This window comes from Haliaeetus leucocephalus, unplaced genomic scaffold (assembly GCF_000737465.1).
Source record: "Haliaeetus leucocephalus isolate CR32 unplaced genomic scaffold, Haliaeetus_leucocephalus-4.0 Scaffold696, whole genome shotgun sequence".
In the NCBI taxonomy this organism is placed as follows: domain Eukaryota; kingdom Metazoa; phylum Chordata; class Aves; order Accipitriformes; family Accipitridae; genus Haliaeetus; species Haliaeetus leucocephalus.
Genome location: NW_010973132.1, coordinates 780,373 through 802,424, shown reverse-complemented (window position 1 = coordinate 802,424; position 22,052 = coordinate 780,373). Strand labels below are relative to the sequence as shown.

Genomic DNA, 22,052 nt, shown 5'->3' with positions numbered 1-22,052 from the left:
AGAATGACAAAGAAGTGAGGATCTTCTGGGCAGGTAAAACACTGATGCAGATAGAAATAAATATGAAAGGCCAAGAAGTCAACCTAACTCAAATATGGAGTGAACGTTATTTTAAGACACTGAATATTAAAATGATTTGCCAGTTAGAGCTCTCAACTATGACATCAATTTTCAGAACAGTCAAGCACAAAAGCTCTTATATAATGTGTAAGGCAGTGCAGAATGCTATATGAATTTTCTGTTTGAAATCCTTCCTTACGTTAACAATAAACTGATTATTTCTATGTATTTGTTTTCACTAGAAAACCTACAGCAGAAAACAAGGAGGCAGCAAGTGATTCCTCTAAGGTAAACCATGCTTACTACAATTCCAGCATCAATATTTTGTAGAAAAGAGAATTAGAATCACATGTTCATTTCTTCTGGTACTATGTTTACAAACATAGTCTAACCACTTACCAGTGAAATTCAAAAAGGACCTGGTATTTCATATTGAGATACTTTGCAAATTCATAGTTGAATAAAGGTTTATGTGTTTTACCAGGGCTGTAGAAGGCATCAGTCAGGTAGATCTAACTCAAAAATGCTTTTTCTGTGGCCTTTTTGTTTAGAATTTCTTTCTCTTTTGTTCTCTCCTTTGGTTTGGAGTAGATGTGTAAAAAGGAGGTTTGTGGTGATATTTGGTCATTTTCAAATTCCCTGTTCATTGCAAAGAGAATTTCAAAAGAACAAGACCTGGTTTATAACAGTCCAAAACTATGCCTCCGCATACATTCATGCTTAATACAGAAGTAAGATTCTCTCTGAAAAAAGACCAGGTCCTGGCAGCACGTAAAGGCACATACCAGGAGGCTGAGTTATGTCCATGATACAATTTTAGCCTCCTGAAGAGCAGATGGCTGCTTACTCCACCATCCTGTTATAAATGGCAGGAGCTATGCTGCCTTCAGCATACTTGTGTCTGAACGCTGAGTTCTGCCAGGGAGTGTGCTTGCTTTGGGGGAGTCACACAGCTGCAAGAGGCCATGTCCGCTTATTCTGGGATGAATGTAGAAAAGAAAACCAGGAAAGACACTGCAAAAAGTGGGGATTCTAGGACAATGAGTGGCAGGGCACAAGGCTCAAAGTTTGAAGGAGGCTTAAAGTGTCAGTTACACACACAGGAGTCTGGAGAGTTTTTTTGTTTTCTGACCCTTACTGTTAAGGGTAGTGGGTTGGTTTCTGTTTCTGTAGGTTTTCCTGTTTGTTTCCATCTGTGCACTCTTTGCGTTTCATAATCATTTCAACACCCAGAAGAAAGACAATTTTTACAGTGAGAACAATCATTCACTGGAACAACCTCCCCAGGGATGTGGTAGAGTCCCCATCACTGGAGGTTTTCAGGATGCAGTTGGACAGAGTGCTAAATAATCTCATCTAGGCTCCCTTTCCCACGAAAGGTCGGACCAGATGGTCTTCTGAGGTCCCTTCCAACCTTGGCTATTCTATCATTCTATGATGCTATCCAAGACCTCAGGTATTACTTTTATGCTGTAACAGAGTGCATGTGTGCTCCACTAGCACGTCAGTTCTTCAGTGTAAATTCCTGCAGCAGGATCTGAATTGTGGTTTGGATTTATTTATATTAAACATATTTGGCAAAAAAAGCAGTTAACAATGTACAAATCTAATGTGAATAAACATACTTTTCTTAGAAATACATGGTGTGAACAGTTGCATTTGCTAGGCTTAGCTATTTCTGTTTATGCAGGAGAAACAAGAGGATCTAGGTCTCTGGCAAGAGAAATTTGGCAGTTTCTTAGACATCAAAGCTCATGGTACGTCTCAGTCTAGTTCTGAAAACAGCTTTACTGCTTTATGTATACCTATGTTCATTCATATTTCTGTCTGCTTTCTGTTTAGCTGCTTAATGTTCATCCATGTCTCGCTTGCTCCTTCTTTTAACTTTCCTGTCAGATATCAGTGATGGGTAACAAATTTGACAAAAGTACTGGAAATATTCATAGATTTCTGTTCAGGAGGGAATGTATTAAATGTGACTCAGTTCATCAGCTCACCATGTGCCATTTCTGACACAGTGTAACACTATTGCGTTGGCTGACTGGTATATAATGCATTATTTCCTTTTTCTTTTCTTTTTTTTCTTTTTTTAGTATCAGTGCATAATATTCTCACAACATACCAGAAATGATGATATGTAAGCATTAATAATTGTCACAAAGAAACTCTTTTTAAGTGGGGAACTACAAAAGGAAATACTGAACAGTCTTAAGGGATAAGAAGGCTGTAGAAACATGTAGGTCAGTAGCTCAAATACAATTGAAATTATTAATTACCAAAATTTATGATCATCTCCTGTCTGTCCAGTTGTATTCTATATTAATTGAGTTGGCTAGCTTTGTCCTTTACCACTATCATGCAGACTTTCGTAGCAACCAACACTACCCAGCAGCTGCAGTTGGAAGAGGGAAGTCTGAAAGAGCTTCCTTTTATTTTAGGCCAGTATCATGTTTTTCTGTTTCTCTGTGCTGGAGGAATAAAGTCCACGCGGTCAGGTTCTGATCCTGAAGCCACTGCTTGTCAGTCTGCAGGATCTCTGGTCACCTGCCAAAAGTTGCTCTGGATTCAGTAATGTGCCAAGGTGATATCACTGGCAGAGTCTCTTGTGCGTGCTACTCCCCTGGCTAAGGCTGAGGAGAAGAGCAGTAGAAAACAGGCAGCTCTGACTCTAAAGCCCACCCTGCTGTACCACTGTGCTGCAAAGCTTGGCTTGTAGGTACTGGGATAGAAACAGGTGATAATTTTAAGCAGTTGCACTACAGAATGAAGTGACCCACTATTACATATATTTTTTTTCTATGAAAGTGATTCGTTTTATCTTCTTACACAGATCAAAATCAGAATAAATACAATAAAACCTGTTTAAAACATTACCTCTGTAGTACAGAGGTAATAATGAAAGTGAAGTTGAAAGCAAGTATGAAATAGCTAATTATTAAAACCTGCTTTTTAATATTTTTTTTTTCAGTTAGGTTGCTCTGCTCTGTTGCTTTCAGCTAAGCCTGAGAGTGAAACTCTGTGGTCTTCTCTTTTAATGTTATTCCCACAGGTCCTAGTTCTGTAGGCATGGACTTCTCTTTACATGGATTTGACCATGTTTATGGAATACCACAACACACAGAAGCACTTCTTCTCAAAAACACCAGGTAAAGGTGGAGGATTGCTAGTGAAAGCAGTATAATTTTTGTAAAGGAGAGCTATAACCTTGTCTTAATAATTTAATGCAGACAACAGCTTGAGATATGTATATTATATAGTGTATATTTTAGTTTAATGATACAGCAAACTGAATCATAGCTCCTGTCCATGTGGAATAAGCTGTTCTGCTTTCCCTTTCCACTCTGCAATTTCATGAATGACCCCTTCTGTTCTCTCTCAATTTTCTGTGCAGGTTTTTTTTCTGACTTGCAGGATTGGTCATGTTTAAGCAGAACTCTTAAAAGAGCAACTGCATGGGAAGATGGGAGAGTTCAGAATTCATATTTTAGGACTTAGAGCAAATGAACTGTAGTCTCACTGGCAGCAAAAATGTTTCTTGATTCAGATAGCTAGGACCAAAGCAAAGAAGCAGTAATCTAGGCTGTCCATATTTCAGCTCTGGATGCTAAACGAAAGACCACAATACAAAGTGTTCACTGAGTTTAGTGGTATGGCAATAGAGCTAAAATTGGCCTAGTGCAGGATGCTTACATATAACAGACACATCTGTTTGTTTGTCCTAGTGACGGTGATGCCTACCGGCTTTATAATTTGGATATCTTCGGCCACAAGATACATGACAAAATAGGCATTTATGGCTCAGTGCCCCTTCTCTTAGCACACAAGCCTAACAGAACTACAGGGATCTTCTGGCTGAACTCTTCAGAAACGCTGGTGGATATTAATACAAAGGCAGTAGCTGAGGTGAGAGTTGCTCACTTTCCTCAGAATTTAGTAATGAAAGAAAACACAGGAGAAGGCAGAGAGGGAACAGATAATGTCGGAGCAGAAAAAATCTACACAGGTGGATGTAGCAGGCAGAAAAAAGGGTGGACAAAAATCTTGACAATCTCTTGGATTTCAGGAATTTTTCTGAGTTTTTAAAGTCTTGGAATTGCCACACATTTCTGCTTAGTGGGCCCATTTTTCTGTGGAATGTAATTGACCTTCCAGAAACATAAAATGTTCAGGAAATGAACTCATTCAAGTCTTGACACACAAACATATGAATTCTGTTAAAATTGAAACAGTGAGAAAAAAAAATCTTGCTTTATTCCAGCACTTCATTATGTGATTAAAATTATTAATTTTCTTTATTACTTATGATATAGATATTACTCAAAGATCCTGCAGAAAATGCAGTCTTTAATTACAGAAAAGCTTTAATTACTTTGCCCCTCATTACCCATTTTTCCTCATTAACTATTACTCTATTTTGTATAAGCAGTATGCAAGGTAAAGGGTTTGTAAAGGATATATAAGAAGCATTCAGTGTGTATTCCTAGTACCTGCCAGGTATGTGTTAGTGAATTTTGTGGGTTTCCATCTTTGCTACTTCATTGAACAGAAGTTTAATAGAGAGAGATTCAGTTTTACCTTGATTTCCTTCAAAGCACACGCTGTCTGGATCTGCTGCAGAGACTGCTAAGCAGAGAGCAATGCCTCTAACTGATGTGCGCTGGATGTCAGAAAGTGGGATCATTGATGTTTTCCTGCTGATGGGACCAACTGCATTTGATATCTTCAAGCAGTTTGCACAACTGACAGGTACTAACTCACACAATTGGAGTCAGTATGGCACATTTACCTAGGAGATTCACTAAGGAACATTCTGTACCCAAGAGTGGGTTAATATTTACCTGACCCATTGTGTGCAGGAGACCAGTTCTTCCCAGACTGCAGCTGGTAGAGCACAGGCTGCTGATTTGTGAAGACAGGCTTCCATCCTTGTTTTCCCTAGCATCTGCAGCTGGTCAAACTTGGCCCTAATTGAGAAGCCAGCATAATTACTGCTATCTGAAACTGCTCCCTTAGATGAAGAGAGGAGACACAGGAGGCTAGAACTGCCAGTCACCAGCAAGACAGACTGCCTTATAATGAGAAAAGACTGAAGTTATGGAGTAATGTATTCTGGAGAGTAGAGAAAGAAAATGGGTAACTGTCTAGTATGTCCCTTGGGGAAGGGAGCAGAGATAGCATCCAGATATGGGAAAGGAAAGAAGCAAGAGGGTCAGGAAGAGACTAAAAAAATGGAGGCAAGAGGACTAACATTTTATGAAAGCAAAATTCTTTATGTACTAAAGAGAATTAGAAGCACAGAAACATCCCTGGTAGTTCTTTAGTGTGTTAGCAATGATTGTTTGCTGCACAGATGTTATGGAGAAAATGTAGTTCAGCTGAGCAGGAATAGGAAAGTAGCCAGATCACAAGAGGATCTCGCCAAGCAGAAGTGCACTCTCAGGAAAGTTTCCCAGCTCCCTTTTGTGGTATGCATACATACATACTTGTTTTCTAATTTTAAAAAGTCCTAACAATTGCAATTCCGTGGTTCTCTTTGTACTGCAGCACCTGTGGGCCTGTTTACACTACTCAAGTTCAAGTAGTCACAGGAATTGTATTCTACTGATTAAAATCTATTTAATTGTTTGCATTAATGACAGTTAAGCTAATCTAGAATATTTTTACGTTAGAAAAAATTAAAGAATAAAATTATAATGGTTACTGGAATAACACTTCAGCATCATGGAACAGCAAATTCCTTCTCACTCTTGTATTATCGTTACAGCCCTCTGCTCCTTCTAGCTGTTGCACTCATTGCAATGTTTGTTATTTCAAGAGTTCAGTCACTTTGGTATGAAGAATGTGCTCCAGACTTAACTTAGGGTGGCATTCTTTAGCTCCAGACAAATACATATTAATCATGTTAACTTTACTGGAGTCTCTAGATAAAATCCTGAAGGGCATTAACAGTGTTATCTTCCTAGGCACTCAAGCCCTGCCCCCTCTTTTTTCTCTGGGCTACCATCAGTGCCGGTGGAATTATGAGGATGAGCAAGATGTCAAGGCAGTAGATGCTGGCTTTGATGAACATGACATTCCTTATGATGTGATATGGCTGGACATAGAGCACACAGATGGCAAGAAATATTTTACTTGGGACAAAAAGAAATTCCAGAACCCCAGAAAGATGCAAGAACATCTCAGGAAGAAAAAACGCAAGGTACATAATACAGCAGGAAGAAAGAAAATTTTCTTTCTAGTGTGAAGCTAACCAATCTAGATTTAACCAAAGTACTTCATATACTAGAAACAGATTAACTACAACAGAGTAAATCAGACTGTGTTGTGGTCTGGTGATGCTTCCAGTACACAAACTGTCTTGTTTGTTTCAGCTCCTCGTGCCATTTTATTATTTTGTAGTTTGTTTGGTACCCTGACCATCAGGCTAAGTTTGACCCATGTGAAGCTCCATCTTACAGAAGCAGCCCAGTGCTGTCCTTGATGGGCACAGTAGAAAATTTTTCTGCTTAATGTGAGCTTTCATCATTGGTAGTTGCTATCCTTGGTTCAGCTTTTCTTTGTATTGATAATACGTTTTATTTTCTGCTTATACTAACTGAGATTTGTCCTTTATGTTGATACAATTACTTACCATAAATTAAATGTTTTTTCTTTCTGGTGAAGCCCTGGTATGATGTGCACTCTGTTAACTTAGTCTTTATTTCTTTTTCTACAGCTAAAATACTTTCCTTGGTATTATGGAGGTATTAAAATGTACACAGTTAATATCTAGAAGTTGTAGAATTGCATAATGCTTGATCTTTGCCAAAAGTCAATGAACAGGGGACTGTGGAAATAGCATTCAAGTTTTATAATCTCTTAGTTGGAGCTATAGTACTTTCTCAGTTTCACAGCAAGGCCGTTAATGGCAGCAGAAAGTAAGTGCAAAATACAATACCTGGATGTTTAAAAAAATTAGAAAATTCTGTTGCTGTTGTATGCTATACAAACTAAGATATATTTAAATGTCTTAAGGCAAATGATTTTAAGCAGAGACATGAACATGGAAGTCAGATATTTTCTCATCCACAGAATACAGCAGTGAATTAAACATAGTGTTTTTAGGGGTTGGGGTAGTTGCTTTTATCTGAAACAATGGGGTTTGGCCCTTATTTCAGAGGGGTAAGCATGAATTCACACTCTCCTTGTAAATTCAGCTATTATACATAAGTCTAGCACAGTGTATACAAGAACTGGTAACTGCTTTCTAAAATTAATGACACAGCTACCTTCTTTACCTGAAGTGAAATTATTATCTGCCTTTTATCGAAAGGGAACTCTTACTGTTTTATTCAGTACAGTTCACACTAATGATGCAATTTATTTTCTTATCCTGGCAGCTTGTCATCATTGTAGATCCCCATGTTAAGATTGATCCCACGTATACCCTGTATTCACAGGCAAAAGACAAGGGATATTTTGTGAAAGACAGAAATGGGCGAGATTTTGAAGGCATCTGTTGGCCAGGTAAAAAACCATTCTGTCTCTGTATTTCAAGCTGTTTATTTTAAAATTTTTGCAGAATAGTTTAATTGGTACCCATGGAAGTGGAATTAAATTCTTACATTCCTTGCATTTTTTGTAAATATTCATAATTTCAAATACTTTGTGGTTTCTTTGGTACAGTCATGTTCTAATTGCCTCAGCTGTAAAACTTCCTCTGTTATGTCTGTTGGATCTGCAGATAGTTCCAGTGCCTAGAACTAAAAAAGCTGGATTTGTTGATCAGAACAGCCATCCCTCTTCCCAACTTGTCTTGGGTAACAGAAATGCAGTCTGGTCTGTCACAGTGAGCACAGCTTACATAGGCTGGATGAAATTACATGAACAAACCCTGATACTGAAGACTTTGATTCAATCTTAATATAGTGATTTGACATGTTATTTTTCATGACAAAGCCTTATTGCAGGGAGGCAAAGGAGGTCGTCCCCCTTCTTTACAGACAGAAAGACCACAGTCCTGGCAAAGAAATGAATATGGGAAAAATCAAGGACATATTACAACTTCTAGTAGCATGGCAATATGTAGTTATTCAGCTTCTCAGCAACACTTTCCTGTTTGAGCTCAAAATAACGAGGGATACTGTCTCTCACTGGCTTCCTGTTGACATCCAAACATATTTCAAACTGCTAGCAATCATCCTTAAATGGTGCTGAGCTTCAGACCTCCAGAATCTACATGTGTTGGTCTGCAGAACATGGCAAGGGGTTCCAAGTCAGCCTAGAATTTGCTTTTGAGCTTTTGTCTCAGAAACAATAGTGACTACACTGTTGCTGCCCATTGTGGAAAGCATCCTAGCTTTAGGCTGCTGTATTTAGGTGCAAAGACAATGCATGCCTACGCTTAAAATCAGGTAAATAATTGAGATGTCCCACATCCACAGGATCCTCTTGTTACCTGGATTTCACCAATCCTGAAGTACGAAAATGGTATGCAGATCAATTTGCCTTCAAAACATACAAGGTGTGTATTTATTTGCTCTGATCTACATATCCCAGAAAGCCTGAAAATGGGGAAAAGAGAGAAGATAAACTACTGGCTAAGCAAGTTGGTGGCTTTTGTAGCTGCACATTGTGGTTTAACCCCAGCCAGGAACTAAGCACCACACAGCCGCTCACTCACTTCCCCCCTACCCAGTGGGATGGGGGAGAGAATCAGGAAGAAAAAAAAAAGTAAAACTCGTGGGTTGAGATAAGAACAGTTTAATAGGACAGAAAGGAAGAGAATAATAATGATAATAATAACAATAATAAAATTACAATAATAATAATAAAATAATTGGAATATAGAAAACAAGTGATGCACAACGCAATTGCTCACCACCTGCCGACCAATGCCCAGTTAGTTCCTGAGCAGCAGTCTGCCCCCCAGGCCAACTCCCACCAGTTTATATACCAGACGTGGTGTCACATGGTGTGGAATACCCCTTTGGCCAGTTTGTGTCAGCTCTCCTGGCTGCGTCCCCTCCCAAATTCTTGTGCCCCTCCAGCCTTCTTGCTGGCTGGGCATGAGAAGCTGAAAAATCCTTGACTTTAGTCTAAACACTGCTTAGCAACAACTAAAACATTATCAGTGTGTTATCAACATTATTTTGATATTAAATCCAAAACATAACACTATACCAGCCACTAGAAAGAAAATTAGCTCTGTCCAAGCTGAAACCAGGACACTGTATTGTCATAATGTAGAGGAAAATATCTTGATAAGCTAAAGTACCACAGAAGGATTTTCTCCATGGACTTGTCTACATTAAGAAAGTCGGAACCCATATGCCACCAGTGAACCTGCTCACTTAGTTGCAGCAAGTAGGACGGACAAACTGCAGGCATTTTAGCAACCCGTAATCTAACACAGCTGCTGCAGTTCCAGCTTTTACTACCATGATAGTACCCAAGGAGTGATGTGGGAGTGCTCTCTCATAGCTCATGGTCACTTCACCCTGACCTTCCTTCCAGCACTCCAGACTAGCGCTGAAAGTGTCTGGGTGAACACTGCTGGACACCTCCAGTTCCTCTCCCCCCACCCCCAAGTTCTGCTTTGCAGTAGAGCTGTTGAAACCACTCCCCTAGTGGGTATGCATAGTAGACTTTTCCCATGCTGCTTTCCCTCTCCAGTTTTCCTCTTCCGACCTTCTCTGACTTTTTCCTCATGGCTATTTAATACTTCTCTATTCCCTACCTCTTTCCCTCACCTGAAGGCAGGAACAGCACGTACCTACTGAGTTTTGTAAGAATTGCAAAAATCAAGCGGGCTTGTAGGCTGCCACCCTGACTAAAAGAGCCACCAAGAGAGATGAGATGAATGACTAGCAGCTTTCAAGTGACCACAGGAGTATAATTACCAGGTCTTCCTTAGATGCTGCTCTTTCTACTCATAGCTCAGACTGGTCTGACACCCACTAGAGATAAACACACTAAGTCACAGTAATGGGTCTGTTACGTCCTAATTGCAACCCTGTGTTATAGGGATCCACTAACATCCTCTTTGTATGGAATGACATGAATGAACCTTCAGTCTTCAAAGGGGCAGAGCTAACAATGCAGAAGGATGCTGTGCACTACAACAACTGGGAGCATCGGGAAGTACACAACCTCTATGGATTCTACCAGGTGGAGTATCTGGAGACACAAACCAGCAGTTATTCTCATAGAGTATGTCTAAAGTGGTAATTTACACAGTAATAGGTATTCTGTAACCTCCATCAAGGACTGAAGCTTTGCTGTGCTGGATGTTGCTATATTTGAAATACACACTGTGATCAGTCACGAGAAAATGTGACAACATCCATGCCTTTCTACCGTAACAACGTAAATGACATTGGCTGTGACTACACAATATTAATAATTTTTTTGTTCAAGTATATTCTAGTAAGAAAGTGTTGCTTTAATAATAGGTATTATTTGTGGGTACAGATTTCTTAATTTTCCTGCCTTGGAAGGGCTAAAATATCCTGATTATAGAGTTTTTCTTCCTGACTTTTATATTTATGACTTTCAGCAAATGGCAACTGCAGAAGGACTCATCAGACGTTCTTCAGGAAAAGAGAGACCATTTGTCCTCACACGATCTTTCTTTGCTGGATCACAGAAATATGGTAAGTAAGGACTAGCTGGATGCCTTCCATGCTGCTTTATTCTATTAAGTTTGGTGTGTAGTAGTTAAGTCTAGAGAGGACAGAAGCTATCTTAGAAATACTGACATGGTGAGCTCATAAGAGTGCAAGTGATTAAAAAAATCAGGAGAGACTGGCAAAGTATGTACAAGTTAAAGGCAGAATAACAACCTGTGTCCTGTGACAAACCAACACCTGCTTTTCTTGCATATTTCAGGAGCATGTGTGTATAAAGAAAAAAAGTTGCAATGAACAGCAGTTCACCAGTAGTTCATGACCATTCTTGTCTTCTTTCCTTAATTGCAAGCATAAACTGAAGCATACGCCCAACTTTCCTGTGTAATGCTGAAACTGGGTATTTCCAGGGGCAGTGTGGACTGGAGACAACACAGCAGAGTGGGGTTACTTGAAAATATCCATTCCAATGCTTCTCACCATCAGCATGGCAGGGATTTCATTCTGTGGAGGTAAGGTGTTTAGCTGGAGTTGCTCACTATGCATAAATCATTGGTGCCACAAAGTTTGTAACCCAAGATAGACTTGAACACAGATGGTGGAAAGCTCAACAGTCCAGTGCATTTCCAGGCAGTTTCACAGATCAGTCTGGTTTCAGAAGCCAATAACCTGGCTGTCACCATCACTTCTCTACTAACACTTATGTAGTGTTTGTGTCCCATCTGGAGGAGCAGTCCTCAGGTGGTGTTCCGTAGCATCACTATCACAGTCCTCTGTCGCTGGGGAAGGCACTCACTTAGCCTCCAAAAGCTCTCTTGAGATTTTAATTAAAGGATAACTTGTTACACCAGTTTTCCACTCTTATTTGGACAAGCAGCTGCCCAACAGCAGAACCACAAGCACACGGTGAAATGCATGGATTTGTACACTTGGAATGTTTGTTAGAGGAGAACTTCACATTTTTCAGAATAATTTCCAAAAATGTGTATTTTTATTTGTCTGCGCAATATCTAGCTGATGTGGGAGGGTTTATTGGAGATCCAGAACCAGAATTACTTGTTCGCTGGTATCAGGCTGGAGCCTACCAGCCCTTCTTCAGAGGTCATTCTAACATGGAGAGCAAACGGCGAGAACCGTGGCTCTTTGGGGAGAAGAACACCCAGATCATCAGGGAAGCCATTAGAGAGCGCTACGTCCTCCTGCCATACTTATACACACTGTTCTATCGGGCACACACAGCGGCTGAACCGGTTATGAGGTAAGAGCATAAGTCAGGAGGTGTAGTGATTATCTTCAGGAAGTTACTTGGAGGAGGGAAGTTAAATTACCATCTCTTACTTTTGTGATTACTTATTTAAATATTAAAAAAGAAAAAAACATAGAAAAATTACTAGATTCTGTTTTCATGCATTCTGCAAGGTTTGGTAATGTTCTCAAAGGAAAATCAGATGTTTTGGGGTTTTTTCCCAAATGGTGCCAGGAACACACTAATTCAATAAACACTGCACAGTCTTTAAACATGTTTTTGCAGTACTGTTGACTCCAAACTTCTTGTCACGATAAAGAACGTTATGTAATATTCCAACCCACACTTAAAACAGCGCTTAATGGACTCTGAACTTGCTGAACTAAAAACATAAAGGCCATTTTACCCCTCATGAAAATATTTGTTACTGCTGAATTTTTCCTGTTATAAAAGCTTATTTCATATTGATAATTTGATCATTCATCTCTGCAGTATTTCTTATAATTTTTCTTTTAGTAGAGAATCTAATAATACAGAACAGAAACGAAATTAGAAAATAAACTTTAGTTCTGCTGCTCTCTAACCTCTAAAAAAGTGCCTCAGCGGAACTGAATGCAACAATCCTTTCAGCAAGAGATGGATGCCAGTAATCTCCCTGGTATTGCTGCATCTTTAAGGATGCCCTGGAACTGTCCTTTTGCATCACATTTACATTTACTTATTGTTATGCAAATACAATACATCTAAGTTTTAAAAACATAAAGGTCTTTTTGACAAGGGTTGAGTGGTTTGAGTTTTTAAGATGATTTGCATTACAGACATAGTGTGAACATCTGTCTGCATGCATATAGGCATAGATGCCCATGTTGTATGCACTGACATAAGACAGTTGGGTTTCTCTCTTATCTTGGAATGAAGCTTATGTTGACATGTGCACTGCACACAACATAAAACTTTGATTTTGTTAAATTTGCTGCAGTAGGTACAGAATTAGAAAGGAAGCATGATATTTTTCTCACTGAGACAAGCAGAGTGGCAAATGTCTCTAATTAGCAAGCACGTGAATGGCAGGGCTACAGTGAACAAGTGAGCCTATGAGTGAGCAGGTGAGCAAGGCTTTTCATGCAAGGAAGCCCAGACCCTGTCTCTGAATGAGCTATTATTGTCATACTCTCTCAAACTTTAAATATATAACTCCTGTTCTGTAACCAGATGGTTACTGCACTACCCTTTTTTGAGAAAAACTGAAAATGAATTTCTGGTGCAGGTTTTTCAGTTGTAACCAGAAGGAAACATGCTATAAAAGCAGTAGTGAGCTGCTGAGAACAGGAAGGACTGTGCTGCAGGGACTAGCTCATCAGGTGTCAGCATTGCTGATAGACTGTGACGGAAAGGCTCATCCATCTCTCCTTTGGTAGAAGGAAGGTATATGTAGTGCAAGTTTGTAAAGAAGGGAGCAGGAGGAAAGAAAGTGAGGCTGCAAGAAGCCAAACCATAGGTATATTGGAGTGTCTTAACCCATGTTGTACTGGGAACTCTCGCCAATGACTCAAAAGGGGTACTTTAAGGCCCAGAAGCATTTCTTTGAGGCATCTGCAGTTCTTGATAGCTGTATCATGTAAAGAGAGGGAAAAAATGGAGCCTGAAAATTCCAGAAGGCCTTGAACAGGCTGGTAGGAGGGGAGAAACTAACTGAATCCCACTATCTTTCTCTCTACAGGCCTCTCTGGATAGAGTTTCCAGGGAAAATAGAAACTTTTGGTGTGGAAAATGAATATATGCTGGGTAAGCAGTTGCCTCCTTATTCTCTGGAACTTGAGTTAAATATTTTTGAAGTGATAGAGCATCACATGACAAAAAGAAAACATAAAAACTCTGCCCAAGACTTAAAAATTATATTGTAACTGAATATAGAACTAGAGACCTCTTTAAGGGACCTGGGTTTAATAGCACTTTGAAAATAGGGGTCATATGAGATGCAAAAACCGAGTTCAGTCTCACCTAGTCACTTTGAAACAACATGGTCAGTTTCAACCTGAACCATGAAAGTTCACTGTAGCAGTTAAGACCACAGTCTGCTTCAGAAATGACAGTAGCAAACAACTACCATCCAAAGCTGATTGTTTTTTACTCTGATATGGCTGGCTGTTAAAGTCAGTTTTCTCAGAAATTAAGCATAAGAGATGCATGTTTGTGTAAAGCACATTCAGCCATACAGGAAGAGAGAATGAGAATGGAATGTTGCATTTCATTTTTTTGTTACCTCTGAGCTCAAGAGTGCCTACTAATGGCTTTCAAATTAAGGGGCATTCACTTCTCATGCAAAAGTCTGGCCAAGGTAGGCAGGACACAGCAGCAAAGCTAAGTGTGGTGAAGCACAGCATTTCAGAGGCCTCTAGGAGTTCAGCTTGCATTACTAGTGGGCAAGGAGGGAAGTTTATCAAACTGTACAGTCGATATACATTAATGTTTGGGGTTTTTTAAAGAGTAAAGAAGAACCATCCCCAGTGTAATAAGCTTAAGCAGTTTTGGTGTTTGTTTTTTTTATGAAGGCATTCCTGTCTTCCACTCTTTTGGTTAGAAAAGCATATTTTTGTGTTCAACCAAAGAGCAAACAGGCAATCATCTCTTAGACTATGAGGGACCCAGAAGTGCCTCCAAACTGGTGGGTATACAGTGCAGCCCAGCTGCATCCCAGTGCCATAACAGAACAAGACCCAACCAGCCATCAGCTCCCTACATATGCCTTTTTTTCCAGTAGAAAGTGAACCTAAGCACATGGCATGCCCATGCGAGCCCCTAAAATGGCAATGGGAGGCTGACAACCCCAGAGCACATAGCTTCTGCTCCGATGAGATGCAGCCTTGAGGATCACAGCCACGTTTATGTTTTTCTCTAGGAAATGCTTTGTTGGTGCATCCAGTCACGGAGCAAGAGGCCAAGACAGTGAGTGTTCTGCTTCCAGGGTCAGAGGAGGTGAGGATGAATATGAAGCTGGTCAGCCCAAAGAAGTATTTTATACAGCAACCTTGCAGCTCCGCATCTCATAACTGCTGAGCACTGCTGCTGTGCCAAGTGCTGGCCAGCCATTCTGTGCCACTCTGAACCTTCCTGCCATCTTGATACCTTGCATGCTTGGCTCACAGTAAATTTACTTTCTTGCTTTTCCAAGAGCTGCTGCACATATCTCAGATCTCCTGTAATTTAAATCTCCCCTCAAGGCTTGCTGCTTCTCATGGAACACCAAAAAACAGCTTCACTAAATTGTCAATTCCCTTTTTTCATTCTTCTTGGGTTAAACTTCTCTTTTATGTGGAAGGAAAGGGAACTTTAAAGAAAGTTCATAAGGAAATCAGAGGGATGCTGTGGGGAGGGAAAATTATAACATGGAAACACAAGCCTCAGTAGCCTGGGATTTGTGCAGCAAAGCGTTTCACATGTACAGAGATCAGTTCCTCTCTGAAGTAAAGTTATTTATCCACGGGATGGCACTGTGATCCACTCCTACAAAGAGCATTTGGCTGCAGCAGCTGAGAGGTAGAGGAAGGGAAAGAATTTGGGGAAAATAGTTCCTAAGTGAAAGCCTGAGACTCTAGGAAGGAATAAGAGGAAAGACAGCAGCAAAGGGGAGTGTGTGAGACCATGCAGAGCTTTGTGACTCCACTAATACACCTGAGGACGCTTAGAATTCTTCTCAATATAAGGAGAAAAACAGACCAGGCTCTCCAAACAAGTTAAGAATAATATTTTTCTTAAGATCTCTGTGGGAATTGACTGCCTGGCACACTTAAAGCAGTTAAACCTGCTGGCAAGTGTGGTGCATGGGAAGTTTCAGATGTAGCTCTTTTTCATGACCTGTTATTAGCACCTTTGTTGTTAATTTTCACTTCAATATAAATATGCTTATTCTGGATCCCAACATTTCCAGATAAAAATAAAGGTATTTCATTGTTTTGCACTTCCAGATGCTTTAAGACATACAAGATGTTATGCAAACTGTAGAAAAGATCAGCTTATATTTGTGCCTCAGAATGAGAATTTGTTCTTTCTGTCTATCCAGAAGGTCATTTGATTTAAAAAGTAAATGCTATTTCTTGCATAGCAAATAGGTTGTCAGGAATAGTGACAGTAAGGTTAAGCAGAAGAGTAACTGCACCTGCAGAGGGAACAGATCTTGCCATATGTCATGCTCATTCTTTTTTTATTTTTCCTAGATTTGGTATGATTTCAGAAAATTTAAACGAATGGAAGATCTAGGCACTCTGAAGATCCCAGTAACACTGGAGAATGTATGTTTTTGTTTTAAAATACTACTTCCATTGAGCAGAAGAAAAAAAACAAATAGGCTTTTGTTTTATCAACATTCAAAATCAGAAAAGCGGCATTTGAATTTCCTTGTAGGAATGTAATCTAAAATAGCTTTTGTAGAGAAGAAAAGTCCCATCTCCTTTGTTGTTAGATGGAACACTGATGTGTCCTGGTGATAGAGAAAAGTGAGATGATATAAGGGTGACTTCTCCAAGCAAAGATATTTCGCTTGTACACATACAGGAAGATTACTGTTATTCCCATTGTTAGCTGAATAGTTTTCTTTATGTACTTGTGGTAAAGTTCGCTTCTGAGCTTTGATAAGAGCAAGCTGCAGTTATCCTTCTTCCAAGTTAAAATTATATGCTCAGAGTATACAAACCTTTCTACCCTGGCTTTGTTTTTCACAGATTCCTGTATTCCAGCGAGGGGGCACTGTGATACCTCTGAAGACCACAGCTGGAAAATCCACTGAATGGATGATAGATGTTTCTTATGAACTCCACGTGGCCCTGGACACAGAGGTACTCTGAGATGACGTTCCCTTTACAAAGTTGTCTTTTACTCCATCTGACCTTTTTAGGTCCTTGTTGCCTGTTCCATCAGCACCATGGTATCTGCATCTGTATGCCCAATAGCTCTCCTCCACTTCTCCTATTTGGAGGGGCTCCCAGCTCCCTCCCAGCGTTCCCTCAAAGTGAGACTATCTGAGTATAGCAGAGGCAGAATGTTTTTCTGACCTTTCTCAGCCCTCCTCTAGTCCCTTGGAGGAAGGAGCAGAGAATGAGCAGGCCACAAAATTCCTCTTGGATACAGAGAGAGAACTTCCCACAACTGTATTTTCTAATAAATAAGGTAACACCTGGCACACACATCAATTTACAAAGCCAGAATGTCCAAGTATTCAAGCACTCTAAGAGCTGGACTCCTTGAGCCTTCCAGGGATACAAGTCACTAAAGAAAAATCAAAACAAACTATGAAGCATAACATATAGTGAGACATTTTTGGTTTCATTGTCCAGCACTAGAAGCTGCTGTTAATTTGTACTTCATCTGGTGTGTTTCACAGGCCTGTGCCGTAGGTGAGCTCTACCTAGATGATGGGCATTCATTTCAGTATCTCCACAAGAAGCAGTTCCTGTATCAGAAATTCACTTTCCACAAGAACGTTCTCTCTTCCAGGTAACAGCATTTATGGACAAAAGCCACCAACGCACTGTCATTGGAAATGCCTTTTCTAGTTCATGAGGCCTTCTTACAAATGTAGAAGCATTAGTGTCATCTATTGCTTAGTGAAGTCCCAGAGCATGCAGAATCTGTCATAAAACTGCAGAGGTAAACAATGTTCTGCATAAGTCTAAGGGCAGCAACACATGCAATACTGAGTTGTCTCATATTGTTTCAGTCTAGTCAAATTAGAGATTCTACAGATTTACTCAAATACAAAGAAAGTCATCAGCAAGAGTAAAGCCTATCAGAGAGACAAAAGAAGATAAACTAGGAGATTTGCAAATAGGCAACGCCTAGAGTGTTTGTTTTTTCTAAGATCTCCCTCACTGAGAGGGCAGTCGGTCACTGGAACATGCTCCCCAGGGAAGCGGTCAAGGCACCAAGCCTGTCAGAGTTCAAGGAGGGGGTGGACGATGCTCTTAGTCATATGATTTCATTTTAGGTAGTCCCGCAAGGAGCAGGGAGCTGGACTTGATCCTTATGGGTCCCTTCCAACTTCAGATATTCTGTGATTCCATGTGGGAACCACAAACAGACACCATTACATGTAGTCTCCAAAAGTCATTAACAAAAGCACCGTATGTATTAGCATAGTAAAATATAGAAGAAAAGCACTTGAAAGGGAGCATGAGGGGACACAATCTGCAAAGGCTGAATGAAACAACCTAAAAGCCAAAAATATCCATAGCTGCTTGTAAGAAAAGATGGTAAATACGTCACTACGACACTTTTACTATTGAGGTATGTTGCCCATGGGGCTGTGCAGTGCATAAATGGTGATTTTACAGGCATTTCTTTATTCCTTCAGGGTTCAAAAATATGCAGGAGGTGGTACTAAAACTACAAAATTTAACAAGCAAAACTGTAGACTAGCATGGATAATGTAGTTAAAAGTATGTTTCAAATCTCTTCATCTGGGATACGAAATCTGAAAAGCTTAAAAACTAAGGACAGAAAAGAAAAATGTTGCTAAATTACTAGCAGTTGGAAAAAAGTAATTTTGAGATGAATGGTGAAACATTCTGTGCACTCTGGAAAGGAAAGTTTCATTTTGATTTGAGTTTCTTTAGAGCTTTTTAATAGAAATTAAATTAGTTACAAAATGGAAGATAATTCTACCTCAGATTGAAACACCTTACTTGAAAAATGTTAAAAATTAACTTTACATTTATATTTAGTTACCATTTTGCAAAAATCCAGAACTTCTCTGGTTGTTAAAGCTATGCTTTTTGCCACAAAATATCTTCTCAAACTTTTTTTTCTTCTAACTTTGTGAAATCTGCTATGCAGTGAAAAATCAGCTGATAATGGGAGAAAGTTTGACTTGTTTCAGGAGAAAGGTAAACCGAGGAAAGGAAACTAGTATAGGGAACTTTCAGGGTGAGACTGAAGTAGTACTTTCTCTGTATAATGCTGAACTTCTACTGATGGACAGAAACTAATGTATATGAAATCATTTTCTTCTTTCAGCCGCAGAGATGAAAGCGGACAATACCACACTACATGTGTGGTTGAACGGGTGATAGTTCTGGGATTTGGACAGCAACCCACTTTTGTGACAGCCTGTTCCAAGGGTAATGAATTGACTTCTATTTTACTGTAGTTTTTTAAAAAACTGTTGCTTTGCTGCCAGTCACTAGAGGTGACAAACTGATAGCTCTGTAAAGGAAGTGTTACAGCATAGGGAGCATCTTTGTTTAGTTTTCTTTGCTACTTTTTTTGATATCAAGGACAGAATTTAGCAAAAGGAGCCAGCAGCTACTCACCACTAATATTACATGCAGAACTGAAGAACACTTGCTTTGTAAGGCAATAGATACATCAGTAAAAGCAGTTCAGAATTAACAAGTTCAGATAACTTTGTCCTGTACATAAGATGACCAGAGGCAGCATTTCATCTTAAGGACCATTTGCTCTGTAAGCCTGCCTAGTCTAGAACTGGAAACTTGGAGGCAAAACCAGAATTACTTTCCTGTTCTTTTGCTCATTCAAAAGTGTCTGGAGTTCCTGACTACGTAGGGATCTCTAGAAGTTGTGAGGGATCCTGCACGGATAGGCAGTGGCTTCTACAGAAAGGTCTTATTTCTGGCTGCTTTCCAAGCATGTCCCTTCACTTTGGGAATCATGTGAATGTGGACTTTCTGCCTCCACCTGTCAATCTCAAGGACTGTTAGGGTGCTTGGAGGAAAACCTATGCTGAAACAAGGTTTGGGGTTTTTTTTTTTCCAGAAAAAACCTTGAATAGTTCCATAGTTTGATAGGTCAGAAAAAAATAAATAGTTTTTCCAATTCTCCTGCATTCTTCTGTGTATACTGGGCAGATTTGACTACTACTTCTTTTTTAATCAGTCCTTTCCACCAGTGGCAGCAACAGCCTGAGTTAAAGACTGGAGGGAGACACGTGTAACTGTGTTTCAGAAGGGTTTTTCTTCAATCCTATAGTAAACTCTCTTGTCCTCTTCAGATGGGAAAGAAAAAGAAGTGGTTTTCACATACAATACGAAGACCTCTGCGCTGACACTGGAAAATTTAGCCCTGAGTGTTGATGCTGACTGGGAGATTTGCATCAACTGAAAGGAGATGCAACTTCTTCAGAGAATTCATCGAGAGGTTGAGGGGAAATAAGTTGGGAGGACTTAAAATGTCCACTTGAATCCAATCAAATTAAGGAACATATTTCCCACCCACACCCCTAAACTAACATTTCCTACAATTTTGCTTTTAAAGTACTGTTTTAAACTTGCATAGCTCTTCTATTCGGCAACAGTAATGGCACTAGGATTCTATCTTCAGGGAAAAAAAGCTAAATACTATCTGCTGCAGGCTAGCTTCAGTTAAGCATTAAGATTGAGTTCTGCCTTCACTTGCACCAAAATATCATAAATCAATGGGTGAGATTGTGGCTTGTTGGCATGAGGTTTAATGTGAGTATTTGGAAATCCCACTATTCAGAGACTGGAGTACTTGAGAAGAGCAAATCTGGGCCAGTTCGACAAGCAGGATCAGTAGATATGCCAGACGCAGAGGTTATCGTCATAGCACTGCCTGCAAGCTGCCTTGAGAAAACACAGAAGGAGCCACCCAGTGTGATTACAGACACTTCCCCTTTCCAGTCCTTATTACAATGCAAAATTAGGCAGTCTGTACAGGAAAGAAAACAACAGGCTAGCCAACAGTTCAGTCACTGAAGGTAAGGTTTGAGTAGGTTGTGCCAGTCAGCTGTGTGATAGTAAAAGACAGTAATGTGGGAGTGCAAAAGTCTCTCCAATAGCTGGCTTTGAAACTGGTATTTGGATTTTTAAAAGGCACAGGTCTATGTAAGTGCAATACTGGCTTAGGGCTTAGGGTAGCAGCTAGACTCACACAGAAACATTTTCCATGTTATTGCTCCCTTGTCTCTGCAAGTACTACTAAAAAAAAATAAAATTCTTTTGTTAGGAAAGAATTGGCATTTTTCGATGACTGAATGTCTTTGGTTAAAGCCAGCCCAGTGAAGCAACTCTGCTTACGGAGAGCTCTGCTTCACCACATCTTCCAACTCTTGCCAAGGTTGGGCTTCCTTTACACATATTTTAGTAGTTTCTTGGTCAGTTTTTACTATCTGGCTGAGATTTAAGCTTAGTAGTTATGATGCAAATTTTTAATTTTAATGGGATTAATTCTGCAGTTAGTCATCCCACTTCATGCTTATTCCCCCATTCTCTTACAGCTCACCCTAATGTTCCCTTGCCTCCTTTTCCCACCATCTCTGCAAACAGAACTGGTGTGTCCTGATGCTTTCTTCCCTTTCAAAACTAGGAGACATCCCGATTCCCGCATCCCCTACATCCTTTCTATTCCCACAGCCCTTTCCACATCAGGCATCTCTTTTCACAGGCTACCATCGCTGCACAGCTCAAGTTGTTTGCCCCTTCCATTTGCTACACTTGCCAACTATGTTATTTTAGTGCTAGTTCTGCTTTGAGTCAAATCTGAACATGCCATCAGTTGGGTTTTGTGAATGTAAAAGGGCAAAATGTACTTAATTTTCTTTTAGCAAGATGAGGAAGTTACTTTCTAAAAACATCAGTAAATTAACTCTTAGGAAACAGAGAAGGATGGTCACCATTTTTGCCAACCAAAGGTAATGTAACAGTCCAGTTGTACATTGTCCTCTACTCTTCTTACTAAGTCCTCCCCGTGCGTGGTCAGTCATTCCCACCTGCTGCTGTTTCTCCTCTTCAGGGCAGATTTCTGGGAATAGCAAGTGTGAGAGCAAACTGCGACTACTCCGCTCCTGACTGCCAAGCGCAGGTTGTTCCCCACCAGACCCTTAGGTTCCTTCTTTTTTATTCTGCAGAGCCGTTTGTCAGCCCCTTCTAGCAGGCAGTGTGAGCTTCCACTCCAGGAACTGGCAGTCTAAATACTGCTGTGCTTAATGCAGACAAGTTAGTTAATCCAGGTAGAACAGTAGCAAATAGATCTTTTACATCTGTGAGAAGAGAGACAGACCCTATTTTTGAAACAGACCCTATTTTTCTATCAGCTTCTAAGCTTTAATTGATGATTGCTTTTTATGTTTAAGCATAGCAGTGTTTCTGACAGGATATAATTCTTGTCTG

General features: G+C 40.0%; 1 protein-coding gene across 1 annotated transcript in view; it reads left to right on the top strand.

Moving 5' to 3' along the window:
* Window positions 1–21,988, top strand: part of GANC (glucosidase, alpha; neutral C) — a 27,803-nt gene extending 5,815 nt beyond the window's left edge. Inside the window, exons 6-24 of the mRNA XM_010580048.1 lie at window positions 303–348; window positions 1,751–1,817; window positions 3,110–3,206; window positions 3,783–3,963; window positions 4,653–4,806; window positions 6,024–6,259; window positions 7,440–7,566; window positions 8,484–8,563; window positions 10,066–10,209; window positions 10,598–10,694; window positions 11,078–11,179; window positions 11,682–11,925; window positions 13,634–13,698; window positions 14,813–14,889; window positions 16,128–16,202; window positions 16,632–16,745; window positions 17,291–17,403; window positions 18,922–19,025; window positions 19,916–21,988. Coding sequence (XP_010578350.1) covers window positions 303–348; window positions 1,751–1,817; window positions 3,110–3,206; window positions 3,783–3,963; window positions 4,653–4,806; window positions 6,024–6,259; window positions 7,440–7,566; window positions 8,484–8,563; window positions 10,066–10,209; window positions 10,598–10,694; window positions 11,078–11,179; window positions 11,682–11,925; window positions 13,634–13,698; window positions 14,813–14,889; window positions 16,128–16,202; window positions 16,632–16,745; window positions 17,291–17,403; window positions 18,922–19,025; window positions 19,916–20,025 — 2,233 coding nt within the window. The 3' untranslated portion in view covers window positions 20,026–21,988. The remainder of the gene's footprint in view (window positions 1–302; window positions 349–1,750; window positions 1,818–3,109; window positions 3,207–3,782; window positions 3,964–4,652; window positions 4,807–6,023; window positions 6,260–7,439; window positions 7,567–8,483; window positions 8,564–10,065; window positions 10,210–10,597; window positions 10,695–11,077; window positions 11,180–11,681; window positions 11,926–13,633; window positions 13,699–14,812; window positions 14,890–16,127; window positions 16,203–16,631; window positions 16,746–17,290; window positions 17,404–18,921; window positions 19,026–19,915) is intronic.
* The last annotated feature ends 64 nt before the right edge of the window (window positions 21,989–22,052 follow it).